The sequence below is a fragment of the Thalassophryne amazonica genome, chromosome 9 (genome assembly GCF_902500255.1).
Source record: "Thalassophryne amazonica chromosome 9, fThaAma1.1, whole genome shotgun sequence".
NCBI lineage: Eukaryota > Metazoa > Chordata > Actinopteri > Batrachoidiformes > Batrachoididae > Thalassophryne > Thalassophryne amazonica.
The window spans coordinates 82,174,606-82,197,496 of record NC_047111.1 but is presented as its reverse complement, the minus strand read 5'-3'; the positions used below and the strand labels follow the sequence as shown (position 1 = coordinate 82,197,496).

The window sequence follows — 22,891 nt, the reverse complement described above, 5'->3', positions numbered from 1 at the left end:
CATGGATGGTTTGGCTCAATGTGAGTGTACATGCACTATAAACGTACCTGAATGTGAGACAGGACAGGGATAAATCTCACAGTGATCTCCCCATCCAACCCCAATGGAGCAGCAGCACTCCTGCTTGGTGACGTTGGTGGCCAAGACGCTGTCGCAGAACACAGTATCATCCAGGTTCAGGTAGCACTCCTTTTTCTCGTCCATCCAACCGACAATCCGAACTGCTGCAAGAACAAACAAGGTTAACATTAGGAATCACAGGATTTGGAGAACAAACATATTGCATCTTGAATGGGATTGTAAAACTGTTTTCAGCTTTCGTTTCATGCTCTCTGTCTGAAGTTCAAACTATATGCAGTAACCTACAAATACAGTTGTATGGAAAAGTTTGGGCACCCCTGACAATTTCCATGATTTTCCTTTATAAATCATTGGTTGTCTGGATCAGAAATTTCAGTTAAATATATCATATTGCACATTGCACACATTGCACATTGCACACATTGCACATTGCACACATTGACATTTGATAAGTGAAATGAAGTTTCTAGTACAACCCCTGGCAAAAATTATGGAATCACCGGCCTCAGAGGATGTTCATTCAGTTGTTTAATTTTGTAGAAAAAAAGCAGATCACAGACATGACACAAAACTAAAGTCATTTCAAATGGCAACTTTCTGGCTTTAAGAAACACTATAAGAAATCAAGAAAAAAAAGATTGTGGCAGTCAGTAACGGTTCCTTTTTTTAGACCAAGCAGAGGAAAAAAATATCGAATCCCCAACCATCCTTTCAATTGTCCAAAATATCAACATAAACTTGTGCATTTATTGATGATGTAATGACAGCCATCTCCCCAGTGCCTTTACCTGACATGCAGCCCTATATCATCAATGACTGGAAATTTACATGTTCTCTTCAGGCAGTCATCTTTATAAATCTCATTGGAAAGGCACCAAACAAAAGTTCCAGCATCATCACCTTGCCCAATGCAGATTCGAGATTCATCACTGAATATGACTTTCATCCAGTCATCCACAGTCCACAATTGCTTTTCCTTAGCCCACTGTAACCTTGTTTTTTTCTGTTTAGGTGTTAATGATGCCTTTCGTTTAGCTTTTCTGTATGTAAATCCCATTTCCTTTAGGCGGTTTCTTACAGTTCGGTCACAGACGTTGACTCCAGTTTCCTCCCATTCGTTCCTCATTTGTTTTGTTGTACATTTTTCGATTTTTGAGACATATTGCTTTAAGTTTTCTGTCTTGACGCTTTGATGTCTTCCTTGGTCTACCAGTATGTTTGCCTTTAACAACCTTCCCATGTTGTTTGTATTTGGTCCAGAGTTTAGACACAGCTGACTGTGAACAACCAACATCTTTTGCAACATTGCGTGATGATTTACTCTCTTTTAAGAGTTTGATAATCCTCTCCTTTGTTTCAACTGACATCTCTCATGTTGGAGCCATGATTCATGTCAGTCCACTTGGTGCAAACAGCTCTCCAAGGTGTGTTCACTCCTTTTTAGATGCAGACTAACAAGCAGATCTGATATGATGCAGGTGTTAGTTTTGGGGATGAAAATTTACAGGGTGGTTCCATAATTTTTTCCTCAGAATTGAGTGATTCCATATTTTTTTCCTCTGCTTGGTCTAAAAAAGTAACCGTTACTGACTGCCACAATCTTTTTTTCTTGATTTCTTATAGTGTTTCTTAAAGCCAGAAAGTTGCCATTTGAAATGACTTTAGTTTTGTGTCATGTGTGTGATCTGCTTTTTTTCTACAAAATTAAACAACTGAATGAACATCCTCCGAGGCCGGTGATTCCATAATTTTTGCCAGGGGTTGTATTTACAGAAAGTGTGCAATAATTATTTAAACAAAATTGGGCAGGTGCATAAATGTGGGCACCCTTGTCATTTTATTGATTTGAATACATTTAGCACTAATTATTGGAACACAAAATTGGTTTGGTAAGTTCACTGACCCTTGACCTCCTTACACAGGTGAATCCAATCATGAGAAAGGGTATTGAAGGTGGCTATTTGCAAATGTTTCCCCTCTTTGCATCTCTTCTAATGAGTAGCAACATGGGAGCCTCTAAACAACTCTGAAATGACCTGAGAACAAAGACTGTTCAACTTCATGGTTTAGGCGAAGGATACAAAAAGCTATCTCAGAGATTTCAGCTGTCAGTTTCCACTGTGAGGAACATAGTGAGGAAATGGAAGTGTTTCTGTGCATCGTTCAACTATACAGCGCACTTTGCACAAAGAGATGCTGTATGATGCTGTAATGCAGAGAAAGTCTTTTCTACATACACACCACAAACAGAGTCGCTTGAGGTATGCTAAAACACATTTGGATAAGCCAGCTTCATTTCAGAATAAGGTGCTGTGGACTGATGAAACTAAAACTGAGTTATGTGGACATAACAAGGGGCAGTATGCATGACTAAGAAATAACACAGCATTCCAAGAAAAACACTTGCTATCCGCAGTACAATTTGGAGGTAGTTCCATCATGCTGTGGGGCTGTGTGACCAGTGCAGGTACTGGGAATCTTGTTAAAGTTGGGGGTCACATGGATTTCAGTCAATATTCGCAGATTCTTGAGAACAATGTTCATGAATCAGTGACAAAGTTGAAGCTGCGGTGGGGCTGGATCTTTCAACAAGACAACGACCATAAACACTGCTCAAAATCTACTAAGGCATTCATGTAGAAGAACAAGTACAATGTTCTGGAATGGCCATCTCAGTCCCCAGACCTGAATATTTTGGAAACTACGGAGCTCGCCTAGGGACATGGTGGTTAATTTTTTTGGCCCATATTATTGCATTCCTTCGCAATAGTTTTTACGTTCCCTCGCAATAACCTAATATCATATTAAAGGTCATGCCTATCAGAGCACACAGTGAGTGGAATCAGGTGGGGGGAGACTAAACGCATATGCATGCACACACACACACACACACACAGCAACAGGATTCACGAGAAAATGTATAACTCGGTAGCCATGCAGGCTTCCAGAGCCTTGGAGTTCCCCTCGAATAAAGTGTACGACATCTTATAATGCATCATATCTCCGCTGAAACAGACCGTTTTTCTTTAAAATACGCTTCACAGTCTTCATGCACATAATCACATTGTGTCTCACAGACAAAGCCTCCAGTATATTGTTGTATGTGAGCCCCAGGTTAAAGTAAAACTTAATCAAGTTCTGGTTATCCATGATGTGCAATTCATCCAAACGATTCAACAGACCTGTTGCCAAGCTGGAAATATGGACTCAAAAGTTATTGCGAGGGAACGCAATAATATTGCTAGGGAACCCAAAAGTATTGCGAGGGAACACAATAATCTGGGCCAAAAAATATTAACCACCATGTCCCTAGGCGGCTCCGTAGGAAGCTATAGGAAGTGTTTAGAGGCTGTTATTTCTGCAAAAGGAGGATCTACTAAATACTGATGTATTTTTTCTGTTGGGGTGCCCAAATTTATGCACCTGCTTAATTTTGTTTAAAGAATTATTGCACACTTTCTGTAAATCCTATAAACTTCATTTCACTTCTCAAATATCACTGTGTTTGTCTGCTATATGATATATTTAACTGAAATTGCTGATCCAAACAACCAACGATTTATAAAGGTAAACCATGGAAATTATCAGGGGTGCCCAAACTTTTACATACAATTGTACTTGCAAAATGTTATTTATGACATAATTGGCTTTCAGGGTCTCAGATTAGTTTTGGGTTTGGAATGAAATGTTGTGGTTGTGGGCTTGGCATGGATTACTTTGGCAAGCCTGGATAAATCTCTCCAGATAAATCTGGTTCAACAAGGGTCTAGAGTAAAGCAGGAGGTATCAGAGGAGGCTTACCCTCACAGCTGTGTTTGTCCTCCGACAGGACATAACCATGATTGCAGTCGCAGACATATGAGCCTGGTCTGTTTTCACATGAGCCGTACGGCTGGCAAAGACTCCTGTCTACAGCACACTCGTCTATATCTGGAAGGAGCGCAAACACAGGCTGCTTTAAGGAATTAGCTTAAAACCAAGCACCATCTGACACGTGCATAAATTGATTTTTAATTATCTTTTTTTGGAACCAAAACACTGCCATTAAAAATCACACACAATATAACTAAACCTACCTCACTTCATAAGATCTTTCCAGTCATGCAAACATGTTACACACACACACAAAAAAAACTGTCCCTCTTTCTCAATCTTCACAATTTTAGTCTTTAACAGGAGTACATTATGCCAGTTACCATATTTTCCAGCGTATAAGTTGTACTAGAGTATGAGTTACATCTGTAAAAAAATTCATTTTGAAGAGGAAAAAACAAACAAACATATAAGTCACATTTTTTTTCTGTATTTGGAACTCACTTTGTAACACAGGGTTTCCCTAAGGACAAGTTTAACAACCTACAGGAACTCAGTGTACCAAATTACACAAAAACCAGCACAAAGGAGAAGCGGAAGCTGATCCAAGAGGAGGTACGTGCTGAGGTGGAGGAAGCTCGCTTGAGCAGAATGGTGGGCATGTCTAAGCAGGGGGCCTGGACCAAATGGGAGCATTCAGCTGGCCAGAAAATCACATGGGCAGAACTCTGGAAGATGGAGTCACATGACTTCAAGTTCCTAGTCCAGCCAGCGTATGACGTCCTCCTGAGCCCTGTCAACCTGTTCACCTGGGGCCTGGTGGCCTCACCGACCTGCCAACTCTGCCAGAAAAGGGCATGAGTAAAGCACATCCTCAGCTGCTGCTCAAAGTCCATGGGTCATTATCATTGGCGCCAAGACCAGGTTCTGCAGGCAATAGCAGACACCATCTGCAGTGGCATTATCAACAGCAAGCGGCAACATTCCTCCAAGTGTGCCATCACCTTTGTTTGTGTAGGCGAGAAGCCCCAGCCCCCCAAAAAGACCCAGGGGGGCCTGCTTGCTAAAGCAAGGGACTGGCAACTACTGGTTGACCCTGGGAGACAGCTGAGGTTCCCGGGCATCATTGCGGCAACACCACTACAGCCAGACATGGTGTTGATGTCCGGGGCAAGCAAGCAGCTGGTGCAACTGGAGCTAACTGTCCCCTGGGAAGATGGGATGGAGGAAGTTCAGGAGCGGAGGAGGGCCAAGTATGCTGACCTCATGGCTGAGTGTCGTAGGAATAGATGGAAGGCCCACTGCGAGCCCACTGAAGTGGGTTGCAAGGGCTTTGCAGGCCAGTATCAACATCGGGTCCTGGATCTGTGGACTGCATAGGCAAGGAGCCTTGAAAGACATCATGGAAGCAGCTAAAAAGGCTTCACATTGGATCTGGCTGAGGGGAAGGGATGCGTGGCATAGTGCACTACCTGAACACAAGTCGGGGCTGGGTCACCCGGGTGCGGGTGTCTGATGTAAGACTCGAAACACCTGGTGACCCCAGCTACATCACTGAAGATGTGTCCAGGTTGCATAACAAGGTGTACCTCAGTACTAGCACATGTGCAAATCATACCCTGTGCTATTACTTAACATGGAAATTCAAAAATAAGCAATATTATATAACGGCTGAGTGGATCCTTGTCATTTGATTGGTGCTTTGTATGTCACATGACATGGATTAATTCATCCCATTTGTGTTTCATTGCATTTAGAGTGCGGCTTTGTTCCATTTAGAGTGCAAATTTGGTTCCATACGTTTAGTACCATTGCACTCTACACATGCATGTGCACATGTCCTCGTGCACACGCAGCCTTGTGCACACATGCTCATGCACGCGCGCCCACACGTGCATGTGCGCGCACAAAATAAATCCACTGTGCTGCCTGGAGGTTGTGTAGTGCAGCAGATACAAGAATATTTAGAGCAGAATCCTGCAAATGGTGATAAAAGCATCAAATTAGTCAGAAATAGTCTTCAGACAATCCTCTTTTGAAAAAAACAATTGGTCACTTGAATTTTCAGTTGGTGTTCAGGTAGAGGTCAATTGAAGAATTACACAGGAGTCAAAATTAAAAGATGCTCCAATCATATTGAAACCTCTACCACATTATTTGCCTGATCATAAAGGTTCCAAAAATGTATGGTTTGGACGGCCTGTAACTGAATTCTATGGAGTTATGGGATAAAAACAGCAAGAATGGTGACAAAGGTCAGTGTCGGTTTGTACAGGGGTCAAAAGTTAAAGTTGCTCCAATTTTGGTAAAAAGTGATGCAAATTACTAGTTAACACGGTTTTAAAAAGGAATAGTTTGGACCATGTATCATCCTTACTTATGTTACGGGGTAACATATGTCACATGCCATAGAATCCAATAGACGTAGACCTTGTTTGACCTTTACTTTGGAGACCAAGCATTCAACACTGTCAAAACTATTCCATTTATTAATCCTATTAGCTCAACCAATAATTTGCATCACTTTTTACCAAAATTGGAGCAACTTTAACTTTTGACCCATGTACAGAATGAAACTGAGCTTTGTCACCATTCTTGCTGTTTTTATCCCATAACTCCATAGAATTCATTCACAGATAGTCCAAACTATACCTTTTTGGAATCTTTATGATCAGGCAAATAATGTGGAATATTTTTCAATATGATTGGAGCATCTTTTATTTTTGACCTCTGTGTAATTCTTCAATTGACCCCTACCTGACCACCGACTGAAAAGTCAAGTGGCCAATCGGTTTTTTCAAAAGAGGAGTGTCTAAGGAGTATTTCTACTGAATTTGATGCTTTTATCACCATTTGCATGATTGTTTCAGTTATCTGCTGCACTAATGAGCAGGAAGAGAGAGGAAAAAAAAGCTGGACTAATTTCTGACGTGATTTTTATTTTTTGCTGCACTGAGGACGTACGCAGTCTTTCTTTGGGAGTGCACGCACAAGCGCCGACCAGGCTGCATGTGTGTGCACGCGCACTGGGGGCAACGACACGATGATATGATTGAGCTAACTGACGCTGCCACACACACACACACACACACACACACACACACACACACACACACACACACACACACACACACACACACACACACACACACACACACACACACACACACACACACACACACACACACAAAAATCCACTCCGCTGTAAGCCGTCTGGATGCATGAAGACCTGTTCACATGAAACACTGATGTGATTTTGGCTGGACTGAGGAACTACACAAAGTCTTTTTTTTTAATGGAAGTCCGAAGCAAGTGCACAGCATCACTGGACTACACATTACAATTTGGACTTTAGCAGCAGTGGAACACCAAAATGTAAGTCACTTTTCTGTTGTTTATAAATTAATAAAATATCAAATGACAAGGATCTATTTTAGCCCTTTTATAAAAAAAAATAATGAATGTTTTTACATTCTTTCAATGGAATGAATATTTAATTCGGTGAAAGCTGGAACATACCATTGAACTCGGCTTCACCTCATTGAATGGTATGTTCCAGCTTTCACCTCATGAAATATTCATACCATTGAACTCACAAACATTCATTATTTATATATTGACAAATAAATGTGTGATGGACAACACAATGGTGGTTATTTGGACAAAAACATTCTGTAGACACCTGGCTCAGTGTTGGAAACTACAATAAAAATGCGAGTATTTGATTTTTTTTAACCAGCTCTTTAATTTAGGTTTTTTGTGCCTTGTTGTAGTGTACTTTTATTATTGGCATTTATTCTTTTATTACCAGAGTTTCTTTTGTTTAGTGCTTTGATTCCTGGGAAAACTCTATATAAATGCATATTTTTAATAATGATCATGTGATTTTTTTGGTCTACAGTACAAACTGCACCACACTAAAAGACACAGAACCTCCCAAACTAGGAAGAAAGGAACAAACAAACATGACTTCTACTCCGGAAAATAAGGTAATCGTTAGATCTGGTTTGTGATCAGCACACTGACCTTGGCATCTCCTGCCTCCAACCAGCATGTAGCCCTTCTGACACTCACATTGGTATGAGCCCATGTTATTGATACAGCGCCCCCTTTGACAATTTGATGGCCTTTCACACTCATTTATATCTGAAGAGAAGTGAAAAGACAAGTAGCTGAATGCTTAAACATGTGTGTGCTTTTTAAATTCATCTCTGAACAGCTCACAAACAAAACTTTTATTTTGAAAATCGCTACTGACTCTAATTGATTGAAATACGTTGATGTGCAACATGTACTGAAGGGGCTTCTCATTTCACTCATTTCATTTGTTTTCTCAATCATCAGCACAGGTGAATCACCAGTGCCTTCATGGAATTTGAGTGGCCACCAAAAAAAGTCTCATTTGACTGAACACAAAACACACTTTCTGTCATGTGGAATGTATCCTGCCTTCACAGTGGCTGCCCTCCTGTGTCCGCTGGTATCCCGGGTAACACTGGCAGTGGAAGGAGCCGTCTGTATTGATGCAGTGGCCGTAGGCGCACAGCCTGTCATCCTCACACTCATCAATGTCTGTTTGGAAGAAACGGCATGCAGTCTGGGTACATCTGCAAAATCCACCTGCATCACTAACACCTTAAAGTTGACATTATACTACTTTTCAGCAAGCAATACACTGTAGGCCACCATGTGTCTTCAAAACTGATGTAAAAGTGTGTAGTCAACACCTTCCACCTCTATTTCCTGCAGCAGATAAACAATCCTTCAAATGGTGATACAAGCACCAAATTCAGCACAAATACTCCTTAGACATTACACCTTTGAAAAAAACCTCATTGGCTACTTTAATTTTCAATAAGCGGCCACGGAGGGGTCGATTGAAGAATTACACGGGTCAAAATTAAAAGATTCCCCAAGCATATTGAAAAATATACCACAGTATTTGTTTGATCATAAATATCCCCAAAAGATATAGTTTGGAATATCCGTGACTGAATGTTTTGGAGTTATGGGGTGAAAATAGCAAGAATGGTGACAAATTCAGTTTGGACACACACACACACAAAAAAAAAAAAAAATTCAGTTTGTACAGGGGTCAAAAGTTAAAGTTGCTCAATTTTGGTAAAAAGTGATGCAAATTATTGGTTGAGTTAACAGGATTTTAAAAAGGAATAGTTTGCACCATGTGTCATGCTTAGTTATCACGTGACGGGGCAACATATGTCACATGTCATAGAATTCAATGGATGTTGACAATGTTTGACCTTTACATTGGAGACCAAACATTCAACACAGTCAAAACTATTCCATTTATTAATCATATTAGCTCAACCTATAATTTGCACCATGTTTTACCAAAATTGAAGCAACTTTAATTTTTGGTCAAGTGGGCAATTGGTTTTTTTCAAAGAGTAATATCTTAAGAGTATTTGTGGTGAATTTGGTACTTGTATCAACATTTGCAGGATTCCTTTGTAAATATTCTGTTATCTGCTGCACTCATTAAGAGGGAATTCACTCACACAGTGGTGACCTCATTAAACACTACATGGTCAGTGATTCAACATGCCATAATGTCATTAAATTCACCCATGTAAAGGAAATGTTTGCTTACTAACCGCTGCAGCCTTTGCTGTCTGCAGTAGGAATAAAGCCCTCATTGCACAGGCAGCGGTAGGTACCAGGTAGGTTCTCACAGCGCCCATTAGGACACACACCAGGCTTCTGACACTCATTGATGTCTGGGTAAACACATACATAGACACATTTAAATCAAGCAATGAAATGACTTGTTTGGAGGCAATACACACAAAATACATACAACTACAAAATAAAGATATTTTGAGGATTAAACAAGAATTAATGCCATTTGTTGTTAGAGACACAAATGACAAATTGACATTTGTTATTGAAATCGTAATTTCTTTGGTAATTTGATACCAATTCTGAATGTTTAGTGGCTCATTAAGCCATAACTTAAGTAGTGTATTATGCAGAAATATAGAGTGGTGCTTTGTGCAGTTAGTCAAGTAGTATATATAGTGCCCTAAGTGAAAAAGGTGTATTATGAAGTGCAGGTAAATTACACAGTGTATTATAAGTACAGGTAAATTACATGGTGCATTATGAAGTACAGGTAAATTACACGGTATATTATGAATTACATGTAAGTTACATGGTGTATTATGAAGTACAGGTAAATTACACAGTATATTATGAAGTACAGGTAAGTTACATGGTGTATTATGAAGTACAGGTAAATTACACAGTGTATTATGAAGTACAGGTAAATTACACTGTATTATGAAGTACAGGTAAGTTACACGGTGTATTATTAAGTAGAGGTAAGTTACACGGTGTATTATGAAGTACAGGTAAATTACACAGTATTATGAAGTACAGGTAAGTTACATGGTATATTATGAAGTACATGTAAATTACACGGTGTATTATGAAGTACAGGTAAATTACAGAGTATATTATGAAGTACAGTTAAATTACACAGTATATTATGAAGTACAGTTAAGTTACATGGTGTATTATGAAGTACAGGTAAGTTACATGGTGTATTATGAAGTACAGGTAAATTACATGGTGTATTATGAAGTACTGGTAAGTTACACGCTGTATTATAAAGTACTGGTAAGTTACACGCTGTATTATGAAGTACAGCTAAGTTCCACGGTGTATTATGAAGTACAGGTAAATTACACGGTGTATTACAAAGTACTGGGAAGTCACATGGTGCATTATGCAGTAAGCTAAGCAGTGCATTATGACATAAGTTCAAAAGGCACTTTTATGTCACAGATCACATCTGTGGTGTTTTTAGTGCGTTTTCTCAGTTACTGTTTCTTGTGAATGATCTTCTGTCCCAGTTTCTTTGGTGTTTGAGCACCTAGTAAATTCTCTTTTAAGCAGGGGTGAAAGTAAGATTAAATCCTTGCAGGAACTGTGCTACTCAAAAAAATTTTTGGGGGGTTGCTCGCTTCGCATTAAAGGACATCCTTGAGTGCGTGATGTATGTAATGTAATTTATTTATATTCAGGTAAAGTGTAAACATCATTATTTTGGAAAATAACATCAGAACAACAACAGAACAACTTCAACATCATTACACAATACAAACAATCTGTTCTTTTTTCTGAAAATAACAAAGGGAAAATGCACTGCCACCTGCTGGTGGCACAGAGTAATGCTATTGCAGGCTTTTTGATTGCTTCTAGGGTCCCGCTGATGCTTTTTATCTGAACACCAGTCCCGCCGTCAACAGGGGGCATGAGGGGGTGTAGTATGTTGTATTTTTTTAAATTATTATTTGTTTGCGGTCTACAATGTGTTAAAAACAACAGAAAACTTCCCTGACTTCTTCAAACCAAAATGCAGAGTTGTGCAGATCCAAATTTCCGAGTTTCCAGTTGTCCTTGAACCATCACGCAGTTTACGTTATGTCGTCAGCCGTCAGTGCGTCATCAAGAGGAAAAAAACAACAAAGTAGGCGGAATCTAGCAGCTGAATTTTAATTGAGAAAAATGTACATTCACAAATGGCTGAAAAAGCCAGGCAGCAGCAGCAGCTCCGGATAACCTGAGGAGCACCTGTCAAGGAGGCCAAATTTGGAGGAGGAGCAGCAGGTTCAGCTGCGCAGTGAGGAGAGTGAACCGCCCGCCAGCACGCCGGCACCCTCAGCCTCTGAGCCGGGTTCACCGGGAGCAGAGAGCCCGCCATCGCACTCGCAGCAGCAGTGTGGATTACCAGGGGAGCTCAGAGTTGACAAGCCAGTTCAAGTTTGTCTCAAGCAGTTTCCAAAGAAACAACAGCATAATAGTGACTGTAAATGGTCGTTTTTGGCCAGCTGGTATGAGAGAGACTGGCTTGAATATTCGCAACAAGCAGATGCAGCCTTTTGTTTTCCTTGCAGGAAGTTTGGAGGTAGTGACTCTGTTTTCACAAGAACTGAGTGTACTAATTGGAACCATGCTAACGATAAGGTGAAAGGATTTAGCAGGCATAGTAACAGCAAAAAGCATCAAGCTTGCATGGCTAGCTGGAAAGAGAAGGAAATGCGATGCAACACAGACAGTGAAATTTCAACCATGGTCAACATTCATCAGCTTGCACAAAACCACCTGTATGTGTCTGCAGTTGTAGACATAATTGAATTTCTTGTCTCAAGCGAACTGCCACTGTGGGGTGAAGTGGATTCAGTTGATATCAGAGATGAAGCAGGCAGCGGCCTGTTTCTCTCTGTGGGAACCACAGTAAGTAGATGTGAATATGTGAACAGATGTGTGAATAGAGGACACCCCTCATTTTCATACCACTCATTTTCATTTGTTATTTTGTCACCCTCATTTCGCATTTATTTTTATTGTGACGATGTAATATTTACTGTCACTTATTGTCTGTTGGTGCACGTTGGCAGCAGCTTTCTGATGTATTTTCGGGTAGGCATGATAGTTGCCATAAGTTAATGAGACAGGCACCTGAAGGGCAGCTGAGAGTGCGGCAGAGAAGGGTCCTGCGGAGAGAAGCGAGAAGCGCAGCAGCAAGTGTTACAAAGAAATAAAGTTTTGTTGTTTTGAAAAACCAACGCACGCTTGAAAAGTCCCATTTATTTGGTCCAAGTGTGCAACAAACTTGGAGGCACTGCTGGGATGATTAACGTCGGGCTCTGTGTGACTTCAGTGCGGACGGGCACTGCTTTTGATTGACAGCGGGGACGCGGCTACAACACACACAATGGATTTGGAAGAGTTAGCGGAGACTGTATTTCAGAGACTTTGGCTTCTGCAACTGGCTCAACTGAAGGAGGTGTGTGTTGAAGCTAATGGCCCAGTCACACAGCACACGACGATTCCTGAACGAAGGGAAAAAGTATAAAACGTCACAATTCGTTGAGAAAAGGTGGACGAAAGAGCTTCTATCATCGAACAGTCTGCGAAGCAAGAACGCAAAAGGCACGAAAGAGGAAATTAACAAAACTGAAGCTCACGATCTCGTCGAAACGCACCTGGAGCCACAGCTGCAGCAGTGTGTGTCTGCATCTCTGCATTCCAGGACTCAACACTGGGACAGAGCTCAGAGCGCTTGAGTCCTGGAGAAACTGCAAAAAGAAGCTGTGAAGATCTGTGCGCATGGTGGACCACCTGTTCTAGTTCCTCGTCCAGAACAAAAGAGGGATCATCTCCATCATTATAAGAATCCTCACTGTCTGCCGACACGCTGCGCGCTCCGTCTTCCTCCAATTAAAAAAAAAAAAGTGTGCTGTGGTCACTGCTGTATCGTAGTATTATGTTCTAAGCCATATATATTGATTTATTTATAACAGAAAACTGTCAAAAGGGAGAATAAATATAAGTATAAGTGTAAAGATGATTAAATATATCAGAGCAGTAAATTAATGTGCGTGAACGCGCGCATTAACTCACATGTGTCATTGTCATTCCTACGCTCATATTGTTATATATAATACAAAATAATAAGCGCACGCAGCAGCTGCTGCTGCCGCTGATGCTGCATTCAAGTACCGTCGGAAATTACACTACTTTTTAGTTGTTTCAAATTCAACAGTTGCTTGTGGCAAAATAATTAATTATATCCACACAAAAGATTAATTCTGGCCTATGTAAGGTGCATGAGCTCATTGAAGCTGTCCCCCCACACAGATAAAAAAAATCCAAGCAAGCAGGCTGAGTTTGCCCTGTAATTTCCAACGATACATGAAGCAGCAGCATCCTCCGTGCTCACAAACCGGTTTCTGCACTGTGTGAAAACATTCAGCTGCTCCAACAAAGTCAAATTAAACAATAACGTGAGAAAAACTAAACAAACAATTAAAAACGTCAAGAACAACAGCAAAACGAAACACAGACGAATTGAGGTTTTCGTTGCCCTTCGTTCAAATTTTTCAACAGTTTAAAAATCCTGACGTAGCGCCAGCTGCAGGAACGAGGCTGCGCGAAAGTTAAACGATGTCAGTGACAGTCAACGAAAGTTCAGATTTTTTTGTTTTGTCAGGGCCTCGCCACCCTTCGTTAAGTGCCGTGTGACTGGGCCTTAAGATCCAACCGGGAAATGTCACAACAAGACGAGCGTTAATCAGAATAATTACTGAATCTATTGACAGTGTGATTAGTGATGAAGAGCAGGACGTTGCATCACATCATCAGAGGACAATGTTGAAATTGGTGGAGCGAATCACAGAAAAGACTGGAAACACATGTAATGTGGAGCCAGCAGGGAACACAGCACAATCCAGTCCAAACACGGCTGAAGAGATGAGCTTAGCTGAAAAATACTCACAGTTACAGCAAAACAGTCAAGCTCTGCAGGATGAAGTCAGGAGGCTGAGTGAAAGAGTGAACAGTACAGCTCTAAGTCACGCCTCAGCTCCTCAAAATGTGCTGCCTACAGCTGTGAACAGGCTCCCAGAAGTGACAATAAGGAGAGAATTTAAGACTTGCGGTCAGATTGGGGAAAGGGGACAGAAGGACAAACTCTCATACACAAACCTGATGCACCAGATTGACAGGGGCCTGAGAAGGGGTCACAGTGAGGCCGAAGTTGTAGAAGCAGTGGTGAGGTCAATTAGTCCAGGTTTGGATATTTGTGATATGCTTGAGATAAAACGTTACCTTACCCTTTCCCAGCTGAAGACAGTATTAAAGGGGCATTTCAAAGAGGACAGTTCTACTGATCTGTACCACAGGCTTGTTAATGTAACACAAGACAGTCATGAGTCCCCTCAAAACCTCCTCTTTAGAGCAACTGAGTTAAAGGAAAGGCTTTTACTTGCTTCTAGAGAAGTAGGGTCAGATGAGCAGTACAGTCCTGAACTCATTCAGAAAAATTTTTTGAGGTCAGTTAGTACTCAAGTTCCAGCTTAAGCCTTATCTCCATGATCAGAGAGTGACAGATGAAGTACTCATCGACAGGATGAATGAAGCAGCTAGTGTCGAGTCGCAGAGACAGTCCAAGAAGAGAAAGAACAGAGTACCAAAAGTAAATGAACTACAGACAGAAATGCAGATCAGCCATCAGGGTCAGGGGTCATCTGAAGCCAGGGTGGGTGTTCAGGAGCAGTCAGCTCAAGTGGTTAAGCCTAAGAGTCGTAAGACACCTGTGACCACTAGCTCAAAAGATTCAGAGCTTTACGAAGTAGTCAGGCTGCTAAGAAGAGATGGCAGAGATTAGGAAAACCATAACCAATCCAGCAGGGTCCACCCGCCAGTTAAAAATGAGTGTCAGGAGAGGATGTAAAGCATGTCAGGAGCAGGATATAGATGAACAGTGTGAACACTGTTTCAAGTGTGGACAGACAGGGCATTTCTCTAGGGGCTGTAGAGGGCAGAGAAAGGTTGCAGGGAAGTCTGATGGCATTAAGACCACAATTCAGACAGTTGTATCCCCAAAATCACTAGCTCCAAGCCAAGCTGAACCAGATGACATGCATGAGACCCTTTGTCAAAGAATTAAGCAGCTGGAGGCAGAGTTGGAGAGTGGGAAGGTTGAACAGACTGTGGGTGCTACATGTGCCAGCCACCTCTCTCTGTGTCATCAAGCCCAGTTGAAAGCTCTCATCGGGAAGAAATGCATAGTGGATTGCTTCTTTGAGGGAGTAGCAACACAAGCACTATGGGACACAGGCTCACAGGTCACCATTATCAATGAAAACTGGAGGAAATCTTACCTCCCACAGATTCGGTTGAGAAGCACGAGTGAATTCCTGGAAGAGAATGAGACCATCACCGGTGAGGCAGCAAACCAGACACCTATACCGTTTGCAGGCTGGGTTGAACTGAGATTCAAGCTACGATCAAGTAAAGGCTCACAACCAGAGATACTTGTCTCTAAGGAGCCAGGAGTAGCAGAACCACCAATCATTGGCTACAATGTGATTGAGCGGCTGGTAATGAATGGGATGGAACAGAACCCAGAAATTACAAACACCGTGGTAAAGGATGCTTTCTCTATTGACTGTAAAAAGGCAAACATACTGATCCACATAGTACAGAGCAGTGACACAGATGAGAAAGAGGGTGTGGTCAAAGTAGGAAAATTAAAAACTGCGATTCCAGCAGGACAAACTAGAAATGTTAAGTGTAGTGTGAGAACAGGTCCCATCACCGCAAGACAAGAAGTCCTTTTTGAACTGTACGAGATACCAAAGTGGCCAGAGGGGCTGACCATTTCTGAAACAGTCATCTGTCTGCAAAAGGGAAATTGGTCTAAGGCAGGGGTCGGGAACCTATGGCTCGCGAGCCACATGTGGCTCTTTTGGAAACTGCATCTGGCTCGCGGACAAACCTGACATTTGTTTACACAATAAGTCATGAATAATTTTGGTACTGTATCAAAGTAAAAATAGACCTACTGAAATCAAAATGTTAAAATAATGTTCGAAATATAAAATATGATCACGTATTTTAATCCATCCCAGATCGCAATGCGTCAGATCAGCCAATCACAGCCCTTCGGTGTACTGTACAGAAGGGTGACTCCAGGTCAGACATGAAAAACGCGGTTTTTATTGGACAATGCCGTGCCCGTGGGGTCATGTGAGGTAACATTCCATCCGCTAATGCTTTACTTAAAAATTTCAGCTAGCTAGCTGTTGTATGCAGAACAAAGAAAATGGCGAGAGGGGAGAGAGGAGGCTCTGCTGTGTGTCTCATATGCAATGACAAAATCGCATTGATGAAACGGTCGAATATAAAGCGCCACTTTGAGACAGGACACACTGCGTTTGCAACCAAATATCCAGCGGGGGACAGCAGAAAGAAAGCGTGCGAAGCGCTCCAGAGGAAAGTCCAGGCTAGTCAGCAGCAACTCCGTGTATGGACCAGACAAGGTGACTTTAATTCGGCTAGCTTTGCTGGCTCTTTAGCAATCGTGAGGAACGGAAAGCCTTTCACTGATGGCGAGTATGCCAAAACATTCATGCTTGATGTGGCTAATGAACTTTTTGATGACTTCACGGATAAAGAGAAGATAATCAAACGCATACAAGACATGCCTCTGTCAGCAAGAACCGTTCACGATCATGCCATTATGATGGCAAATCAAGTGGAGGAAACACAAGTGAGGGACATAAATGCAGCGCTGTACTTCTCCCTCGCTTTGGATGAATCAACTAAATGTAAGTCATGTATCCCAGTTCAGTGTGACTGCGAGATATGTTGCCGGTGACACGCTGCGTGAGGAAAGTCTTGCTGTTTTGCCAATGAAGGGATCAACGAGAAGTGAGGATTTATTCAAGGTGTTCATGGAGTTCACCAAGGAAAAAAAAAAATCTACCAATGGATAAACTTATTTCGGTGTGTACCGATGGTGCTCCATGTGTGGTGGGGAAAAAGAGAGGATTTGTGGCGCTTCTTCGTCAACATGAGAACAGACCTATCCTCAGCCTTCACTGCGTTCTACATCAGGAGGCGCTTTGTGCGCAAATGTGTGGCGAGCAACTTGGTGAGGTGATGTCGCTGATCATTCGGGTGGTCAACTTCATTGTTGCTAGAGCTTTACATGATCGCCAGTTCAAAACACTGCTGGATGAAGTTGGGAATACTTACCCTGGTCTGGTTCTGCACAGCAATGTCCGGTGGCTGTCAAGAGGGAAGGTGCTCAGCCGGTTCGCGGCTTGCCTGAGCGAAATCCGGACTTTTCTGGAAATGAAAGGTGTCGAGCATCCTGAGCTAGCCAACACTGAGTGGCTTCTGAAGTTTTACTACCTTGTAGACATGACTGCACATCTAAACCAACTCAATGTGAAAATCATTGGAAATACAGTCGCATCCCTTCAACAAGCAGTGTTCGCATTTGAGAACAAGCTGGAGCTCTTCATTGCGGATATTGAAACGGGCCGTTTACTGCACTTTGAAAAACTGAGGGAGTTTAAAGATGCCTGCACAGCAAGTGACATGTTGATATTCAGCAGCTAGCTGGCATGACATCTAATCTCCTGCAGTCGTTCAAAGCACGTTTTGGACATTTTCGTGAGCACAGTCGTCTTTTTCAATTCATCACTCATCCACACGAGTGCATACTGGACGCAGCGGAGCTGAGTTACATTCCTGGTGTGTCTATCGGAGAGTTTGAGCTTGAGGTTGCTGATCTGAAGGCCTCAGACGTGGGTGAATAAGTTCAAGTCACCGACAGAAGATTTGGAAAGACTTGCACGACAACAAGCAGAGCTGGCCAGCCAACACAAGTGGACAGAAATGAAAAATCTTCCACACGCAGACAAGCTGATTGTCAAAACATGGAACACACTTCTAGTCACATACCGCACACTGCAGCGAGTGAGCATTGCTGTATTGACCATGTTTGGATCTACGTATACATGTGAGAAGTCCTTCTCTCATCTAAAACACATCAAGACCAACCTAAGATCACGTTTGACTGATGAAAGCCTCAACGCCTGCATGAAGCTTAACCTCACCGCGTATCAACCAGACTACAAAGCCATCAGCAAAACGATGCAGCACCAGAAGTCTCATTAATGGTGAGAAGTGTTTGTTTTTTTGTAAGCTTCAAAATAACAACGTGGGAGGGTGGGAGAGAGGTGCTTGGTTCTCTGTACTGGACCAGGGAAAAGCGTATCATCATCAGGGCTTTCTGGAGGAGAGCAGCAGACCACTCACAGCCTTTATAACACCGTGGGGTTTGTATGAGTGGGTGCGGATCCCCTTCGGCCTATCCTCAGCTCCAGCAGAGTTTCAGCGCAGCATGGAGGAGTGTCTGGTGGGTTTGAGGGATGAAACATGTCAGCTGTATTTGGATGACAATCTTGCCCACAGTAAGTCTTTTGAAGACCATCTGCATGATATGAGAGAGGTGTTATGCTGCTACCAAGCACATGGTGTAAAGCTGACACCAAAAAAGTGTGAAGTGTTCAAAGACAAGGTGAAATTTTTGGGGAAGATTGTGTCCAAAAATGGCCCATTGCATGGATCCTGCTGAGATCGCACCAGTACAAGCACTCAAAGAGAAATCTGAGATTGTGGGAGCCCTAAGGAGCATGCTAGGATTCCTGTCCTACTACCGTCCATACATTCCAAATTTCTCTCGCATTGCAAAGCCTTTGTATGCTTTGTTATCTACTGAGAAAACACAAGGAAGTGAAGTCCAAGGGTCCAATGTAAATAAGGGCAAGGGGAAACGCAGGAAATCAAACCAGTTATCCTCCAGCCAGCTGATCATGTGGACAGAACAACACCAGCAAGTGCTCTGCCAGCTCATAGAACATCTGCTACATCCACCAGTCCTGGGTTATCCTGACTTTGACAAGCTGTTTGTGTTGCACTGCGATGCCTCGCAGGAGGGTCTTGGCGCAGTACTGTACCAGAGACAGCAAGACCAGTTGGTTGTCATTGGTTATGGGTCGAGAACATTAACTGCTCCAGAAAAGAACTACCACCTTCATTCTGGGAAGTTGGAGTTCTTGGCAATGAAGTGGGCAATCTGTGAGAGGTTTCGTGAGTTTTTGTATTATGCACCTGCATTCACAGTCTACACGGATGGCGCTCGGCATGGAACAGCACATGCACACATGCTCACAGGAAATGGATCCAGAGGTAATCACAGCTGTCACACAGACACACCAACTTCAATCTCAGGAACAGGAGCCCTGGATGTGTCCAATCACTATCGCTGCAGCTTGTGCTGATGTAGAACAAGAACGAGTGACATCCCCAGTGCCACAAATCGCCACAGACAACTTAAAGAAAGCACAAAAAGATGATCCAGTCATTGGCAAAGTTTGTGAATATGTCATGTCAGGACAGTGGCCCCAAATAAGAGGAAAAGATCGTGGTGATTATTATGTCTCTCCTAGCAAGGGAGAAAAACAAGCTAGGTCTGTAGAAAACTATCCGACTTTTTTATTTTTTGCAAAAACCATATGGATTTGAATTACGTGTGATTGCATCAGCCAAGCTTGAACCTTCATGCGCATGCGTGAGTTTTTTTCACGCCTGTCGGTTGCGTCATTCGCCTGTGAGCACGCTTTGTGGGAGGAGTGGTCCAGCCCCCTCGGTGGATTTTCATTGTCAGGAAAATGGCTGAGCGATTGCCGCTTTGCTGCATCAAAATTTTTTCAGAAACTGTGAGAGACAGCCAGGTGGAAACCATTCGGAAAATTCAGATGGCTTTCGGTGAAGATCTTATGGGCATCACGCAGATTAAGGAGCATTACAACCGGATTAAAGACGGCCCACAGTGGCTGAGGGCGCGCCGCGCTTTGAGCGGCCATCAACAGGCTGAAACGACCAGATCATTTCCAAAGTGAAGGCTGTGTTGATCCGGGACGTCGTCTGACTACCAGAGAAATGGCAAGAGAGGTGGACATAGCACTTTTTCAGCACATTACACTGTTACAGGAGATTTTGTAATGAAAGACGTGCGGCGGAATTCGCGCGTCAGGATGGGAGCTGCGTAATGGCGCAGAACAAAAAGCACCTCCGTGTTGGAAGTCTCACGGGACATGCCCAGCTCTTCCACCACTCGGAAGATTTAGACGGCTTTGGGTGGCTTTTCAGTCGAGTGAGTATCTGAGAAATTGTCGAAGATCTGGGCATGCCACAACATGTCCTGTGAGACCAACACGGAGGTGCTTTCATTCTGCGCCATTAGCGGCTCCGTGGCGAATTCCTCCGCTCCTGTTTTCATGACAAAATCTTCTTTAACAGTGGAATGTCCCGGAAAAATGCTATGTCCACCTTTTCTTTTTTTTTGTGAATATGAATATTTTTTTTTTCTCTGGACCCCTCCCCAATCGGACCGGGAGTGACATGTTTAGCCGCATGTTCTCCTTGAATTGCTGGCTGTCTGAGTGGTGTCCAAAAAAATGAGGTGGGCTTCATAGATAATTGGCAAAGCTTCTGGGGAAAACCTGGTCTTGTTAGGAGAGACGGCATCCATCCCACTTTGGATGGAGCAGCTCTCATTTCTAGAAATCTGGCCAATTTTCTTAAATCCTCCAAACCGTGACTATCCAGGGTTGGGACCAGGAAGCAGAGTTGTAGTCTTACACACCTCTCTGCAGCTTCTCTCCCCCTGCCATCCCCTCATTACCCCATCCCCGTAGAGACGGTGCCTGCTCCCAGACTACCAATAACCAGCAAAAATCTATTTAAGCATAAAAATTCAAAAAGAAAAAATAATATAGCACCTTCAACTGCACCACAGACTAAAACAGTTAAATGTGGTCTATTAAACATTAGGTCTCTCTCTTCTAAGTCCCTGTTGGTAAATGATATAATAATTGATCAACATATTGATTTATTCTGCCTAACAGAAACCTGGTTACAGCAGGATGAATATGTTAGTTTAAATGAGTCAACACCCCCGAGTCACACTAACTGTCAGAATGCTCGTAGCACGGGCCGGGGCGGAGGATTAGCAGCAATCTTCCATTCCAGCTTATTAATTAATCAAAAACCCAGACAGAGCTTTAATTCATTTGAAAGCTTGTCTCTTAGTCTTGTCCATCCAAATTGGAAGTCCCCAAAACCAGTTTTATTTGTTATTATCTATCGTCCACCTGGTCGTTACTGTGAGTTTCTCTGTGAATTTTCAGACCTTTTGTCTGACTTAGTGCTTAGCTCAGATAAGATAATTATAGTGGGCGATTTTAACATCCACACAGATGCTGAGAATGACAGCCTCAACACTGCATTTAATCTATTATTAGACTCTATTGGCTTTGCTCAAAAAGTAAACGAGTCCACCCACCACTTTAATCATATCTTAGATCTTGTTCTGACTTATGGTATGGAAATAGAAGACTTAACAGTATTCCCTGAAAACTCCCTTCTGTCTGATCATTTCTTAATAACATTTACATTTACTCTGATAGACTACCCAGCAGTGGGGAATAAGTTTCATTACACTAGAAGTCTTTCAGAAAGCGCTGTAACTAGGTTTAAGGATATGATTCCTTCTTTATGTTCTCTAATGCCATATACCAACACAGTGCAGAGTAGCTACCTAAACTCTGTAAGGGAGATAGAGTATCTCGTCAATAGTTTTACATCCTCATTGAAGACAACTTTGGATGCTGTAGCTCCTCTGAAAAAGAGAGCTTTAAATCAGAAGTGTCTGACTCCGTGGTATAACTCACAAACTCGTAGCTTAAAGCAGATAACCCGTAAGTTGGAGAGGAAATGGCGTCTCACTAATTTAGAAGATCTTCACTTAGCCTGGAAAAAGAGTCTGTTGCTCTATAAAAAAGCCCTCCGTAAAGCTAGGACATCTTTCTACTCATCACTAATTGAAGAAAATAAGAACAACCCCAGGTTTCTTTTCAGCACTGTAGCCAGGCTGACAAAGAGTCAGAGCTCTATTGAGCTGAGTATTCCATTAACTTTAACTAGTAATGACTTCATGACTTTCTTTGCTAACAAAATTTTAACTATTAGAGAAAAAATTACTCATAACCATCCCAAAGACGTATCGTTATCTTTGGCTGCTTTCAGTGATGCCGGTATTTGGTTAGACTCTTTCTCTCCGATTGTTCTGTCTGAGTTATTTTCATTAGTTACTTCATCCAAACCATCAACATGTTTATTAGACCCCATTCCTACCAGGCTGCTCAAGGAAGCCCTACCATTATTTAATGCTTCGATCTTAAATATGATCAATCTATCTTTGTTAGTTGGCTATGTACCACAGGCTTTTAAGGTGGCAGTAATTAAACCATTACTTAAAAAGCCATCACTTGACCCAGCTATCTTAGCTAATTATAGGCCAATCTCCAACCTTCCTTTTCTCTCAAAAATTCTTGAAAGGGTAGTTGTAAAACAGCTAACTGATCATCTGCAGAGGAATGGTCTATTTGAAGAGTTTCAGTCAGGTTTTAGAATTCATCATAGTACAGAAACAGCATTAGTGAAGGTTACAAATTATCTTCTTATGGCCTCGGACAGTGGACTCATCTCTGTGCTTGTTCTGTTAGACCTCAGTGCTGCTTTTGATACTGTTGACCATAAAATTTTA

The 22,891-nt window shown here is 42.2% G+C and overlaps 1 protein-coding gene across 5 annotated transcripts in view; it reads right to left on the bottom strand.

Annotated features, from left to right (window-relative positions):
• The window catches only part of ltbp3 (latent transforming growth factor beta binding protein 3), a 161,924-nt gene that overhangs the window by 17,673 nt on the left and 121,360 nt on the right, over window positions 1-22,891 (bottom strand). For all 5 annotated transcript variants that reach the window (XM_034178557.1, XM_034178562.1, XM_034178561.1 and 2 more), the window contains 5 exons: window positions 9,513-9,635; window positions 8,344-8,466; window positions 7,921-8,040; window positions 3,883-4,011; window positions 48-224 (listed from right to left, as the gene is read on the bottom strand). In XM_034178557.1, coding sequence (XP_034034448.1) covers window positions 48-224; window positions 3,883-4,011; window positions 7,921-8,040; window positions 8,344-8,466; window positions 9,513-9,635 — 672 coding nt within the window. The remainder of the gene's footprint in view (window positions 1-47; window positions 225-3,882; window positions 4,012-7,920; window positions 8,041-8,343; window positions 8,467-9,512; window positions 9,636-22,891) is intronic.